Source organism: Dermacentor silvarum, chromosome 11 (genome assembly GCF_013339745.2).
Source record: "Dermacentor silvarum isolate Dsil-2018 chromosome 11, BIME_Dsil_1.4, whole genome shotgun sequence".
In the NCBI taxonomy this organism is placed as follows: domain Eukaryota; kingdom Metazoa; phylum Arthropoda; class Arachnida; order Ixodida; family Ixodidae; genus Dermacentor; species Dermacentor silvarum.
Window position 1 is genome coordinate 10,632,959 of NC_051164.1, and position 15,886 is coordinate 10,648,844.

Consider the following 15,886-nt stretch of genomic DNA (forward strand, 5'->3'; position numbering starts at 1 on the left):
GCAATAATTGATATAGGGTTTGCTTAAATGTGATGTGCCTTTCGTACCATCTCGACTGCTTTTATGGTTTCACATGCACGGTGATCATGTTTGTTCAAACGAGGGTGTGCAGCAAACAGAGGTCAAACAAGGGCATGGCTGTGAATGACTTAAAACTTTTTTTAGTATTGCGCTTATTATTTGCCCTTGCGCTGCGGTAATTTGTTATTTGCCCATGTCCCCCCTTTAACACTTTCTCATCTAGCCTCTGTAGCAGCTGACACAGGAAATAAGGATCCTGTATACTACTTGCCTTCGGCATTTCACGTAATGGTTTAAATGCCTGACAATGCATTAGTGTTTGCATTTTATAACAGGACAGATTTACCTATGAAGACAGGACAGTTAGTGTGAAGCAGAAAAACTACTTGTACTCATACATGCTGCCCCATCTTCCTTAATCAGTGCAAAACGTGGTGCATGGAGGGTATTACTGATACCTGGTCATGTATGTGAGCTTCCCTCTCCACCTGATTTCTATTTGCCTGCTATAATTTTTGTTCTTTTCCTGTGCATTGCTTTTGCTACAGAAGCAGGTATCCTGCTGCTTTGAGGTGACCAACCAGTGCATTGAAGCTTATCAGCCACAATGTGATTGCGAAATTTCTCCAATGTAATTGTAGAACATGTCTTGACGATGCCTCTTTTTACCAAATTCCTGTGAGATGTTGCGTAAGGCAGCCGTAGTTTCTAGCTCATGCATATAGCATATATGACTGAGTCGTAGCCCTTATCACTGCGTTGTTAACCCACCAGATAATCCACAGTGCAGACACTGGTACCACAGAAACACATGCATACTACCATGTTAGCTCCTTTGCTCTTTCATCAAACATCATGATGGCCACACACGCAGTATGTGCTGTCGTATTGAAAACTACCCATTTTCTCTCTATGGTTCATTTCAGAGCACAACAGAGACCATCGCTGCAAAAGTAATAAATGATGGATGCTGCAACCAGCCATATATAGCCGACAGTGAAGATTTGCTGAGCATGACAAACTCGAGAATTATTCAAGAGAGATTTGATGGTAAGAATGAACACACAGAAATTCATCACCATAATGTTGAATTACACAGGCACATAGTTTTATTGAGCAAGTGTTATTTCATCGGAATACATGGAACTACAATTCTGCGAAGTAAACATGCAGAGGGAGCACGTGCTGAAACTCCAGACCGAGTGAAACCAGCCGTACAGCTCTTGCATAAAAATAAGCCCTTACTGTATTAATGGTAAAGTAAATAGCACAACTGTCAATTTGTAAATATTACACTTGCCTAAGTGATTAGATGCAACTCAATGAGGCTAGAAAGTTACAGAAAATACTGACGAGAGTTTAACTGACAACTGAGCTAGTTGGTAATCATTCATTGCAAGTACATAAGTGGAATAATAGATCAAGACATGAAAAGAAACAAGACATGCACCAATGTTCTGATTAGTCAGTGTGTTTTCTCTTAATGCAGCCTTTTCCATATTTGCATTGACTGAAAGTGTAAACCAAGTAGCATTAGTTGTATTGCTTCCCTGCAGCTAATCACCAATTTGCTCAAGTTAGGTCACACTTTTTTGTCTTATGCTTTTGCAGCAATTCAGCCCCTGAGCCTCGACGACAGGGCAGTCATTTTAGAAAGCACAATGGGCCAGGCAGAGAACAAGAAGTGGCATCAGGAACGTATTGGACGGCTCACGGCATCAGTGTTTAAGAAGTTGCTGCGGTGCAGAAAGCCTGATGGTGCCGTAAGGGACGTAATGTATCCTCGCCAAGTGAGCACCGAAGCCATGCGTTATGGCAGGATTCATGAGGACGATGCCGTTAAAGCATACGAAGAAATAATGGCATGCAGGGACAGATATTTAACTACTGCATATACTGGGTTGCATGTTCATCCCCAGCACCCATTTATTGCTGCCTCCCCCGACAGACTTGTCTTTGAAGGGAGTGACACTGGTCTTTTGGAGGTGAAGTGCCCATTCTCCTTCAAAGGCAAGGGTGTCGTCGAAGCAGCAGCTTCTGCAAAGTGCTGTTTGAAAATATCTGGTGACAATATAGAATTGAAAAAAGATCATGCATATTATTATCAGATACAAGGTATGATGGGTGTCACAGGTTTGAAGTGGTGTGATTTTGTAGTATGGACAAATGCTGGAAGTGTAGCAGCCTCAACACATGTGGAGAGGACTCCCTTTGATGAAGTTCTTTGGTGTACAGAAATTCTGCCTGGGTTGCTGCATTTCTTCAAACATTGCATAGTGCCAGAGCTGCTCACTCGCAGAGTAAGCAGAGGACTCCCTCTTTACAATGAAAAAAAATATATTGGATACAAAAAGAACACTGCATAATGCATCGTTTGACTGCGTTAAGAGGACAAGGTCTTCAATATAAAGTGCAATAAATGCTGGCATTCTGTACCGAAAAAGAGTTATGTTTTTCTCTGCTGGAGTATGCGGCTTATAAAAATTATGTTTACAGAAATTTGGTGCCCTGAAATGAGGGCAAGTACGGCATTTTGCAGTTAGTGTACCAGTGTGCATAATAGCGTTTCATCATGCTAAGTTATAATAGATGTCTTAAAAACCAATTTTCTCTTCGGAACTTGCGAAAAGTAGGGGGTAGCACTTTTAGTCCAAGAAATACGGTAGTTGAACAACCTTCTACAGATTACAGCACATGTAAACTGTAGTACTGGACAGTACACGCTACTGCACGAACTATGCAACAATCACATCAGTACTACATTCTCATTCTGCTGAGCAATTACTTGAAAGAGTACTGGTGAGCATGAATGTAAGGAAACTACAGAAAATTTTCATGCCAGTTACCATTCGAGCCTGACTGACTACAAATATGAAACTTGTATGTTCCAGTGCAATTTCTTATGTTTCCTTGTCAAATGAAGTGTGTTCTATATTTGATAACTTCATGTACAGTGCTCCTAACTTATTTTTGACGAAGACTGTTTCTTAGGAAATTTCGGTTTCATTATTTGGCTCCAACATGTTTTCTTGTGTTATCTCCTTCATATTTTCTATGTTTTTGTTGCTTCACCTGCTGTATATTGATTACTCTTGTGTGTAATGTATACTGGACATGACACTTGTACTTGTCAATATATTTTTTAATGTTTTATGCTTCGCCTGCTGTGTCCATAAGAGGGCTGGTCAAGCTTTCCTAGTTTTTACCCTGCTCCTCTGTTGATGATGGGAATGTTGCTCTGTTGTGTTATAAATTGATAGTACAGGAGCCATGAGAAAGCAGGCATTTAATAAAGACAATAAATGAGCTTGGTACCTTTGTGTGGTCGTTTTTTTATTTATTGATGTTATTTCAATGTTTACATGTGGATAATGTGACTTGCTGTATTTGTCACTACAAGTCTCTCTCAGCCGCACCTGTTGACAGAAACAGCATACTATATGCCATGAAGTATAGTATTCAGCATTCAGTTCCGCACTAAGCTGGGGCAAGAAAATGCGTGGGAATTACCGACAGTAAGTCCAGTAAGGCAACACACAAGGCGACCACATTCGGGCCCTGTCTGTTTGTTTATTTATTTCACATATTGCAAGGCGTTCAACTAGAACTCTGCTCATTCACGGCAATAATCGGTGGCTGCAAATTAGACAGTAGGGCACAGGTCCTAAATATCTTGCCGGCGATGTCTAACATGTTGATAGGCACTGGCCTATCTAAAAAATGGAATTCCTTGATGCGCCTTATAACCCTTTCAACATGTATTCTAGCTCCAGCAATCTTTCGAGTAGCAATTACATCACTTGCAGAAAGCTGGTTTCCTTTCTTGAAGGGTGGGATATAGATCTGAATGGTTGGGGGGAAAATGCTGTCCAAGCGAAAGCCTTTGTCTACCATTACACCATCACCCGGTTGCAAGCGTTTTAAGAGGCCACTTCTCTCCACTATTTCGGTGTCACTAACGTGACCGCCCCATATCTCGGGAACAAAGCATACATAACCATCAGGTGTGACACCTACAAGTGCCTTGAAGGTATTAAAATGCTTGTAGGTTGAAAAAGTTTGCCTTTGTGCTTTTAACTTTGAGGACTTCTGAATTCTGACCTCAGTGCAGTCCAGAACCACTCTCGTGTTAGGAAAATCTGAAAATGCCTCTGGCATGTGTCGTTGTACTTCAGCTAAAGATGGCATCCGTGTTAAGGCATACAGCTCCTTATCTAAAAAGTTAATCCAGCTACAGAAAATGCGGCTCAGGCTAGATTGTGATATGCCAAACAACCTGGCTACTTCCCTTGCACAAACTCCCGTTCGTAGCCTGTACAAAACCATGAACAGTTCTTCTCGCTTTGAAAGCTGCCTGTCTTTTTCAATTTGCTGTTGCTGCTCATTCTTTTGGGGAACCCAGTACGCCATTCTCTGGGCATTCGCTTCGAGGTGTCCATACAAAGCATCAAACTGCGCTTTGCTCGTAAGTCCAGTGTAAAATTTAAATGCGGTACTATGAATTGTGTCCACAGAAAAGCTTTGCGATTGCAGCCTTTTACATCTGACTTCGAGCTCTTGAATTCTCTTCATTGCAGTATGTTCTGCTAGCAGGCCGTTGAAACTGCTTGTGCTGACATTCTCTAGTTGCTCCTTAGCTGTGGCAGTAGTGCGACGCATCAGCAATGCAGCTACACCTTCACACTCCTGTGATGAAGTAGTGAAACCTGTACATGCAACAAATGCAAGGCAGGTTAGAATAAGTGCAATGTTATTCATGCTTTGGAAATTACTATTTTGAATCGCAGGTTTATATATGTTCGCCTTGTCGGCATTCTAGGGTCTCCATCTACATAAACAAAGTTGGCTGTCATGTATGCTTTTCAATATCACAAACAGTAATAGTCAGCGACAAGTCAAGCATGCAGGAGATGATTTTCCCAGAAAAAAGCGTAAAGCACCTGCCCTTCGTGCCTTTATCCTCCAAAAAGTTTCCTTAGACTGCACTAGGCACGAACAAGTACATCCAATAGTCAGCAACATTGAATTTGCTGCATTCATACGTCACACGCAAAACAGTCTGAATGCCATGGCAACAGAGGTAGCGTGCAGCATAAACTGGTAGTTTGTATAAGGTCGAAGAGCGGACCTCACTGGCCTGTACAAATTAGCAATACAAATTATAGCACTATGATGTTCGGCTGTTTCTTCACCCGTTCTCGGTTTCAACAATTTTTAAATAACCTAACCTGCTTGTTGGCTGCCCTCCACCCGTGTGTGAGAGTGCCCCGGTTAAGAAGCACTGCAAATAAATTACAAGCTTGATTCCTTCACAGACAGGTGTCACTGAGCCCTGTCATTGACTATTGTGCATCATGCAACGTTTTAGATGGTTTATGTATGACAAGTGCTTGCCTGCTGTGCTCTCGGAATCTGACATGTCCGTCTGTTCCATCTCCACAGAGTCTTCATCACCTGAGGAAATAATGTCACATTTGTGTTGCGTTAGTATTCTTGTATAAAAGTAATGTAGCCTAGTTTTGCAGAAAGATTACTCACACTTTGAAGACGTCTCATTTGCCATTGAGTCCTGTTTTAGGTCTGCCTGCTTCTCTGAAACAGCTAAAGTTATAAAAAGACAAATCATTCAAGTGCATAAATTAAAAATGGGCACTACTAGCTCAAGTGAATCGCACTCATAGTCTTGTTTGAGATGCCTATATTTCTGCGTAGATAACCTTACGGAAAGACTAATAGGCAGGTCATTATTGTGAATGGAATTAAGAGCAATAAGAAATGAAGGCTTGTCAAGGACGCACGACCTTTCTACATTGACAGAGTGTGGACTAGTGGCCAAAGAGCTACACATTACCACACCTTACAAAGCGTCGATAAATTCATTCCGGAAAAAGCCTGCACGAATGCATATAATACTGTGACAGAAGGATACCGTACCAATGCTAGGTAGGAAGACGCGTCACTCGTGCGTCCGCAGTCAAATAGTTGGCATTTCCTTATCATGCAAGCAAGCGCATGCCACGATAACGTGCTCCGTTCGCCTCCGCAAGACATACCTCGTCGGTGCTCACTGTGTTGTTTCATACGCGCTGCCGTGCGTACATAGCGATGAAAAGCGTCCTTTTTCTTGAACTCATCGGTGTAAACAAACAGAGAAGGCACGTAATCAGGGTGCCTGGGCGAGTTGGATGGCGATCCTGCAAAACATAACCCCAGTGAATGTAGCATCACTGCGACTAGCCAAAGGGTGCACAGTACACATTCACCAGAAATATGCGAACACCGCAAGAGTTATGAATCAATGCGCGGCAATCACGTTGCCGCATAAAGGGCGATTTTTTTTTCTTCGCTGAACGGCAGAAATGAACCGTTAAGTCAGTCACGCGCCGGCCTTGCACTCTTTGGCATTCAGTATATTCTAGCGGCGAATGAACGAGGTTAAGCACACTTACAAGGATTATTTACGGGTTATATTTGATGGGCAAAGTAATCAACAACAGTGCGTTATGCCGAACGACGCGCGGACCCGGCTGGGGCGCGCGCTCGTCGGAGCGCGCGTGCGTTGACACTTGGTGAGCCATAGCTCGTTTTTGCCGTCGTATACTGTCCCTTTGAAGCAGAAGAGGTACACAGCTGTGTCGTGCTGCTCAGAGCCGTAGTGCGAGCTTCATCACTGTTAATACACGAAAGCAACAGCTGCGGGCCAAGACTGGCAGTGCCGCACCGCCGCGCACTGAAAATAACTTGCAGCAGACGCCGCATCAGTTACTCGAATGCAATAAGCGACGTCGCAAGCAAAATGCTCGTAGTTCGTTTGCATACGCACCTTTCACGAAGTGTTTTTCACACACCTTGCCGAACCTGAAGGCTCCCAGGGCTGCCGTCTTCATTTTGGCGCCCTCACAGCCCTGATCCATGCTTCACGGCGCTGGCGATCACGTTTCACCGATGGGAAGCGGAAGAAATGGATGTTGCTGCCGGGCACACCTCGAGAAGTACACCCATAAGCAGCACATGTTGACGGCATCGCGCTGACAGGACCTTCTTGTTGTTTTTTTTTTTTATCAACTGCGATTTTGTTATTGCTCGCGCCTCCAACACGACTGCGGGGTACACGGCCGGGTCGTTGACGACGCCGTACGAATTGTTTGTTACCTCTGGCCGCTAGGGTTCTGCGCATGCGCTGAGGGTCATGCAAAAGGCGGATTTCGCGTCGCTCATACAATCAGATAACAGAAGCGTTGGGTGAAAACAGGCAACGGAAAGAAGCATCGATAAGGTTCTAGAAACTTCCGATACAGGCGCGTCCTGCGCCGAGCGATAACATTTAACATTCGTTAGCCAGGTGAAAGCGGCCACCGGTGAAATATAACGTGTAATAGTGTCAATATCATCCCTATGCACACGCGTGCTTTCCATTGGCGCCAACAGGATGTACGCGCATGGGCGTGTATCAATAAAGATAACCGGTTTGGATTCAGTCTTTAACCGCCAATACTTCTAAGGATGGTTGTTGTTGTTGAAGTGTGATAAATACCGAATGAAATATAATAAGTGACATAGAGTGGCGCCAAAGAGTGCCGCATACCGAGAGACTCAAGTACGTCAAGGGGTTCAGTGAAATGAGCACCAACTCGAAGAACATACCCACGGACTGAATTTGGCATCGAAAAAATTAGCTGAAAAGGAGCACATACACTGTGTGTGTTTTCAACACAGTTCCCGCAGCAGGCAGCTCACACTTTACTCATTAGACAATCGACTAACCATTGACCCAAACTGAGGGCAAAGCACTGAAGGAAAAAGCACACAAATATACTGACATCCCAGAAAGTGCGTATGTATCGTAGGAATCCTAATCGCGTTAAAAACAATTTTTGCACAAATTACTAGCGTAGGATGCTGGCCACTAAGAAATAAGGTTCACGGGTTGTACTTTCCCCATTTAGTAGGCCCGTCAGGCTTCAAGTGTATTTTTTTATAATTAATTAGCTGTACTCGTCGCGTTCTACCAGAGGTTGTAACAATTACCGACAGTACCGACAATGTGGCGGAGATGTCAGCGGCTTCTTTCGTTTCTAATATGTGCGTGCTACTTTGAAACTATTTCGTATTGCTTCAACCATTCATTTGGTTTTGCCTATAACTGCGCTTTGCTGTTGATTCGAACGTCACTAATTGGATGCTGTGTAATATACATACTGTAAAGGGAAATTATCATCACAATTCCAAATATGAATATGTGTTTACCAGATCGTTAAAATAATCGCGATTTTTCTTGAACGAAACATCATGCACTTCGGAAATTTATGCATACATACACACTGAAGAAAAGTTAACATTTTTCGTGATATTAGAACCACACAATTCCGAGAAAGCCGCTTTGATGTGTTTTATTCTCGAAGGTTCTGCGTTGCGTCATTATTGTCGAAGAGTTAACGACGCCGTCACGTATTGGAAGGCACACTAATGCATCAACGGCTTCGCCTCACTGTGGTACTATATTCATATAAGTCCGACATATATTCGACCGAAAAAAAAATTGATGGTATTGTGATGTCATGGGTCAATCGCTAGGCAATCCTGATGCGCCAAAATAACAATGGCCTTAGCAACACGCCTAGACCCAATCAAAATCTTTTTCTGAATGTCAAAGTGCCGAATCGCAACATATCGCCTGCCATTGGAGACCTCGAACACACACTTGAAATGGTCCGCACGCCTTTAATCGAAGCAAAGCACAATATAGTTTTAAGAAGTCGAAACTGGATCATTTTCAATTTGCGTGATCATTCTTTATTTGTGTAAATCTGAATCTACAACGCAATGTACATCATCGGTTGTTTCAGACGTGAAATTATACCAGTCGGAGTGCTTTTTGTTTGGAGGAGGGACATTTCGAGATATACGGCATTACAACAGCGACCCTTGTGCGCTATTCTCGTAATTTTTAAGCTTAGTCATTCTAAATCATACAATTTAGCGATAATCATCTTTGTCAAAGCAATACCGTCGCTGGGGGCCGGGGAACAGTGAATTTAAAGAGACTCTATGTTTCCTCACGCAAGTGCTTGGTATTGCGCATTCGGAATGTTAGCACATATCTAGAGCGAATTAAGGGCCCTCAGAGCAAATTCCATGGAACTGGTGTCACGATGAATGTGGACTTTGATCCAGTTTGTGCCGAAGCAGTCTAGTGACAGACCGTTTTGCCATCGACGCCATGAATGAGACGTATGTGTCTCTTCTCTCGAGCACACGCTCGCCATCTAAAGACACCAGGACCATGACGTCCACACGTGACGTGTGTCTCCATAGTATGACGCGGGCTTGATTAAATTCAGGACCACAAAGTGTTCGAAGAATTTTCTTCTTGTTGAATTTTGGCCACATACTCGGAGACCCAAGTTGCGTCTAGGAGGTTCAAAGAAATGCGCACAACTCAGAGGCACATACCCACGGATTGAAGGTGGTGTCAAAGATGTTCTCTGAAAATATGCACATACGCGGTATCAGTTTTCAACACAGTTACCGCCGGCATTATTATCTTATTTCTGGAGTTTTAGGTGCCAAAACAAGGTCTGATTATGAGGCACGCCGAATTGGAGGGCTCCGGAAAAATTTTGACCGCCTGGGGTTCTTTACGTGCACTACAACGCTAGCACACGGGCGTTTTTACCTTTCGACTCCATCTAAATGCGGTCGCCGTGGCCGGGATATACCGCAGCCCAGCGCTCAAGACTCTACACATTAGATCATCGACTACCCTTTCACCCAAATTGACGGCAAAACGCTTAACAAAAAACACGAAAACATAGGCATATCACGGAAAGTGCGTTATGTATGATAAGAATGCTAATCTCATTAAAAACTGTTTCCGCGCAATTTAATAGAGCAGTAGAGCTGACAACTAAAAAAAAAAAAAAAACTCCCGTGTTGTAGTTTTCCCAGTGAGAACGCTCACCAGGCTATGATTATATTTTTCCTTTATATTTGCATTGGCGGCAATCGTCGGGTTCCACCGGAATATTACAACAATATTTGTCAGTACCGATAGTGCTTCCGACAGTTCACGAGCTTATTTATCGCCAGTATCTACGTGTCTCTTTGCTATTATTGAGTTTTACAACCGCCATCGATATCGTTTTAAATTTTTACCGCGTTTTTGTTGCTGCATCTAAACTCACTACAACTATTGTTGGCACTAGGATATAGGCTAAATTATACGTGGTGAAATGCGCTAAATAGAAATTAATGATTATACAGTACTTTGAAACTTGAATATGTGTTTACCACGTAGTTTACCACGTAGTACCACGTAGTTTACCACTTAGTAATGGCGGCCTTTATTGCACCAATAACACTGACAATTTAATATTTATGGAGAATTAGGCGCTGAAGAAAACTGAACGATTTCCTTGATATGAGAACCACTGAATTTAGAGGGAGCCGCCGTACATTTTTTTCTGGAAGATTCCACGTTGCGTCATTGTTCTGGAAGCGTGAACGATGCCGTCATTTATTCGAGGTGCAATAATAGATCAATGGCTTCGTCTCATTGCGGTACTATACCTATAAGGCAGCACTAAATTTGCAAGAGCGAGAAATAGTGGGTATTGTGATGTCACATGCCCATTGCTTCGCAGCCCTAACTGATGCTCCAAAAACAATGGCCTTAGCAACACGCCAGGGCCAATCAAATTTCTCCCGAATATCACAATGACGAATCGCGGAACATCCTCTGCCGCAGAAGACCACGAACACTCGCTGGAAGGGGACCGCACGACTTCGACTGTAGCACGAAATAGGCCTAACGAGTCGAAGCAGGAGCATCTTGAATTGGCGTGAGCATTTTTTTCCCTTCTAAAAGTTATACTACAGCGCATGTTAAATCATGAATTGCTTAAGATGTTAAATTGTACCGATGGAAGTGTATTATTTCTAGTGTGAATTGTTCGAGGACTACGGCTTTAAAAAGACTGGAGGACGCTTAAGCTTCGAATTTAAGAGTGGAACGCTATAGCATTCAAAGATCCCTGGCTGCTTAATAGTCTTCCCGGCAACTGCAGCTTTCTTTTTCTCCAACTTCGCCTCCGCATGCTACTGTCGTGGGAGCCTACATGCAACGCTGTTGTAGGCTGCCGAGGAGGCGACCGCCATTTAGATAGTATTTTTGCAAGGAGGAAACCGCGGCCCCCCGCTGTATGAGTGCTAGAAATGCTGCAAAGGGGCTTGTGTTTGAGTTTCCGCGTAAGAGAATTAGGTTTTCTCCTATATTGGAACTACAATCCGACGCTATCACGTCTGTAGGTTGTGGTGACGTCGTACCTTACGATTTTTCTGACGCATTTTACTTTGAGAAATTAGAATATTTCACCAGCACCTCTGTGCCACGCGGAGGGCCTGTGTGGTGGGCGTGGTGTGGTTCGGGATGATTTTCTTGGCTGGACCACCCCGCCGACACCGACACCGGATTTTCTGCGACACGGGGCCCTTCACTCTATCGCGCTAAAACAGCACTGAAGCCTTGCTGATCGGTAGTCCAGTATTTAAGCAGTACTCCCTTGCGGAAAGTCGCTGCATGGCTGCGTATCACTTTGGGGCTGTTGCCTTTGTTGATTTGAGCTGGTATATAGCCGGCCTTCCGTGATAGCTAAGATGTTCCTTACAGCAATGTAATACCCCTGAAACACGGGCACTCTGAAGTCCTTTAAGTAACGGCACATCTACCGGAAAGGCGTTCAAGCGCAGTGACACACGGGAAAGGAGTATCTCCCTCCCGGCAAAGTTCCTTTGCGGGAAAGAAGATGGGGCATCTACTCTTCGAGCGGAATGGTGGACTCTCTCATACAGCATGCACAACTCATCAATAGACGAAAACGTGTCACATAACTACCGCAAGTACTTTTTTTACGTTGGAAAATGTATTAATCTTTAGCTGTAATGTGATTTGTCAAAGAGTAAAGATTTATTCTATGCGATACTCTCAAACGCTTGCACCACGCTAGCGCCGCCATGTTGAATTCCGAATATGCGCAGTTAAGCCATCAAAAATGAGCAAAAAAAAATGGTTTTAAGTTCCACAATCACTAAATGTAATCTACAAGCGCAGCTTTTTCTAATTGTTGTCTCTCTGGCTGGTTCAGCAAAGAACCCTTTTTTTCTTAGGGTGGGGGGGGGGGGGGCGTATATCTGAGGAACCACCTAAAAAAGTTTGTGTGGTGTGTGTGTCATTGGCGCAAAACCTTTCTGCAAAGGGTCCTTGGGAATTACAACAAGGGTTTCCTGCAAAGGACTTTGCTTTTGCCCGTGTGTCAGGGGTATAAGACAGATTCGTGCACAAAAGTAAGAAAAACCTTTAGACGATTTCGTCGCTTTGCTCCTGTGCCAAGTTACAGTGTACTAGAAGGGGGCAGTGGGCTTACTCAGCGGCTCCTCTGACGCAGTCAGCGTCGCATCAAGAGGTGGCGCCACTGGCAACTTCAATGGAAGCTTTGATTTTCCTTGCGTTTCTGTCGGTTTCAGTTCGACGTAGTTCACACTCTTATTTGTTTTTAATTTTGGCATACTTGACAGTCTTTACATATCTTTAGCAAGCACTATATTTGTTTAGGCCACATGATATTTGCCATAATAGTACCTTGAGGAAAAGCAAGTCGGCAACTCTTGGTCAATTTGCTGCCTATCCTAACTCTAGTTGGAGTTGGAGTGTGTCCGTTCGTCTCCTTCTTTGTCCTCGTCCTTACTAAGCGCTGAAATACAGCCTAACTCTAGACCTTTTGTGCAAAGAGGTCGTCGCTGACGGATGTTGCTTATGCGGAAGGGGCCTTCGAATTTTCCGAATTATCGGGCAATCGTAAAAAAAAATTTGAAAACGGTTTCATGCCGTGTCGACCTAATGTAAAATTTTGTCAGACAGAAAACAGCGCGTGCAAGCTTCCCAGCTGGGCTCAAGAAAAAGAAAAAAAATCAGGCATGCTGACCAGGTTTGTGTCCTTGTTTAGCCAAAATGAATATGTATATATGACTTAAATATTTCATTGTTCCACTTTAGTTGTTCCATGCTTCACAGTAGCCTTCTGCGTTTATTATTAACCATTATTACGCCGGCACACATTTCTTAAATCAAATCAGGTTTGTTTTTTTCATAAAGAAATGGAGGGAGGCCTGAAAAAAAAAGTGAAAACTAGTTCACTTGAGAAAGGCTCCGGCCTATGCTGATGTACAGTTATATAAGGGTAAGCAAAATGAAGTTAACAGGCCTGTTGCTGACACAAAGCTTTTATTTGCAAGAAGTACAGCGAGCCATTGTACAAGTACAACGGCTCAATTTCAGCTGCTTGGCCCTCTGCCACTTTCCTGCCTTGTCACAGTTAATTCCTTCACATAAAAATGCAGACGTGTGACAATGTAAAAGCTAATTATTTTAGCTGTGAGGCTAAGAGCTTGCACATGGCAGCCAACTTCGAGGGAATTAAAGCTTACTCTTAACAACTTCCAGCATATCCATAACGCTGCCAGAGTGTAGCTCACTCTGATAGAAGCATTCTATGAAAAGATCCTGTAGAATTTTCACAAAGCCATACAGCTGACTGGAGGGATAAAGGAGGCCTCCTCGCGGTCACAGAAGTTTGTTAGCAGGGCAAGTTGAAAACGTTCGCCTGGTTGCGTCATGGTGAGCAGCTTTATGCATTCTTATCATTTTGTGCTGGAATTGACGATACACTTCCGCGCAACATAGTCCGCAATGTGGTATGTGAGCCTCGAGTCGCTTCTGGCCACGTGCTTGTTATGGTCGTTTGAAACCCGCAGGCCCGTGCAATGCTGGGGTACCACGTTTGTGTGGCTTCTGTGGCAGTAGCGCTAGCAGCAGTTTGACTGCACTCATTTCTGTCACCTGATGCTTCGAGAGAGTCAACTTCCAGTAAGTAGGCCAGTGTACCTTCCTCGCAGTTTCCTTCGCTAACTGACCTAACTAGACCATAAAAAGAAAAACAATTTACGGTGATCAGGAACTGCGTTCGAGTTGAGCACAAAACGTGGATCGAAATGGAGCTCGCATACTGCGCTCGTGTCGTCCAGGGGAGGTTCTATGGAGGTTCTTTTCCCCACTCTTTCCGCCTATTTTTATCCTTCGGGACGCCAAACAAGGACAACTTCGGCCCATCCTTCACATAAACATAGCCTGTTTGGCACCCAGGCACGTAACAGTGGTTTTGTCGATGCTGCGGCATGGCTCAGTTACTGCAGATACTAATCTCTTGCAGGCTATATGCGAAAAAAACACTGAAGGAAAAAAAAAAAAACCCCAGGCGACGACGTCCACAGAAAAAACAACGCAGCTCAGCAACTCCACCTAATATGATCGGGCACTGGGCGGGCACTGGGCAGCTGCGCTGTGGCTGCGCCGTCGCACCCACGTTCCATTGAAACCGACGCCAGCGCCGCCGCTCGGGCTATCGAAGAAGCTCATATTTGCGCCATTCGTGGAGCCACCGCATCGCATAGCCTCCGCCGGAGAGTAAGCCCACTGCCCCCTTCTAGTACACTGTAGCCAAGTTAAACCCGGCTGATCGGTTGACCAGGGGTGCTATGCAGGGTGCACCGAGTTCGGCGAAACTCGGGATCTTCACGGGCTCTGGCGACGCCCGAAGATGAAAAAAACTAATGGTAACAAGACAAAGTTTGTCCGTCGGCACGCCTCCAGTTTCATTGGTTTATCTAGATTCACTCTGGATGGCTATCATCCGTTGAGCGTTGCCATATGGGTGGTCGACAAACTGCGGGCTGACGTGATCATACGGTCAGTGCATGGTTGTGCCTTCTTTCACTTGTTTGTCGTTCCACCGAGTGCATTACAGGCACAAGAAAGGTATAAAATAAATACACTTAGTACAAGAATATTAGTCACAATAACGTGGGTTGTAAGCATTTTAAAGTTTACAAGATGTACACTGAAGGTGCATTAGACTAATTTGTAGTTTAATACGTTTCGCGTTATACCACGAGGGGACGCTCGCCTTCCTCTTTTTTTCTCTGTATTTGATTGGCGCGGCTCGCTACGTGCTTGCGCTAACATTTCCGAGCACCGATTTATGTGCGCTTGGGTTTCTCACTGGGCTTCCAACAGATCGCTCGTTGCTCCTTATTATAGTGCCTAGAATATACATTAATATATTCTAGGCACTGTATCCTTATCTTTGCTCTGGATTGGATTGGTGCGGCTCGCTACGTGCTTACGCTCCCATTTCCGAGCACAGATTGGTGTGCGCCTGGTTTGCACACTGGGCTTTTAACAGATCGCTCGCTGCTCGCGCTAAAGAAAGGCTGCCAGTAGGGTGCCGCGCGCGCATCGAGGCACCCCAGCTGCCCCAGCTGCCAGACGAAGTGAGCGTCGGCTAGCGCATAAGTGGTTTGCCGCGCGCTTACCGTGTAAGCACTCAGGAATGCCGGAAAGCACTCATACAAGGGTCAGAAAACTACGCTTTTTCTTTTACTTTGCGATGCACCTTCATACTGGCAAGCGTCGAGCGATGGCTTCTAACAACCACACGAAGGAGTCTTTATACTGGGTAGCCCGAGCGATCTATGGCTTCTAACAAACGCAAGAAAGGGTCTTTGCAGCGCACGTGGCCGTTGAGTGTCACCACATCCATCCCAGGTGGGACTCCAGCATCGTTGCAGTTACCCTGTACCCATCGCTGATGAGGTAGCGCTTCACTTTTTGACAATAACTTTCGATTTTTTGCGTGTGAACGCCCGTGATGTGGTCCACAAAGTTCACGCTGTGGTTGACTGTCTACCATTGCGGATTGAGGCATAGCCCCGTTACCATCCACTAAATTTGGGATACATTTGTATGCGGCCA

General features: G+C 44.5%; 2 protein-coding genes across 3 annotated transcripts in view; one reads left to right on the forward strand and one right to left on the reverse strand.

Annotated features, from left to right (window-relative positions):
• LOC125941248 (uncharacterized) overlaps positions 1–15,886 on the forward strand; it is a 410,784-nt gene that overhangs the window by 57,372 nt on the left and 337,526 nt on the right. The gene's annotated exons all lie outside the window — the stretch shown is intronic.
• LOC119433650 (uncharacterized) lies at positions 3,544–6,935 on the reverse strand. Its single transcript, XM_049659079.1, has 5 exons — positions 6,845–6,935; positions 6,075–6,215; positions 5,560–5,622; positions 5,416–5,475; positions 3,544–4,727 (listed from the first exon to the last, which is right to left on the reverse strand). The coding sequence occupies exons 1-5, from the start codon at positions 6,933–6,935 to the stop codon at positions 3,619–3,621; spliced, it is 1,464 nt and encodes a 487-aa protein (XP_049515036.1). The 3' UTR covers positions 3,544–3,618.

Bases quoted from the DNA above. Each gene is read 5' to 3' on its own strand.
- LOC119433650 (XM_049659079.1), bottom strand. From the start codon at position 6,935: ATGGATCAGGGCTGTGAGGGCGCCAAAATGAAGACGGCAGCCCTGGGA. The intron at 6,216-6,844 runs GTGCGTATGCAA...TATGTTTTGCAG, and splicing joins TGAAAAACACTTCGTGAAAG to GATCGCCATCCAACTCGCCC. The intron at 4,728-5,415 runs GCAAGCACTTGT...TTGCATGTACAG, and splicing joins AGATTCCGAGAGCACAGCAG to GTTTCACTACTTCATCACAG.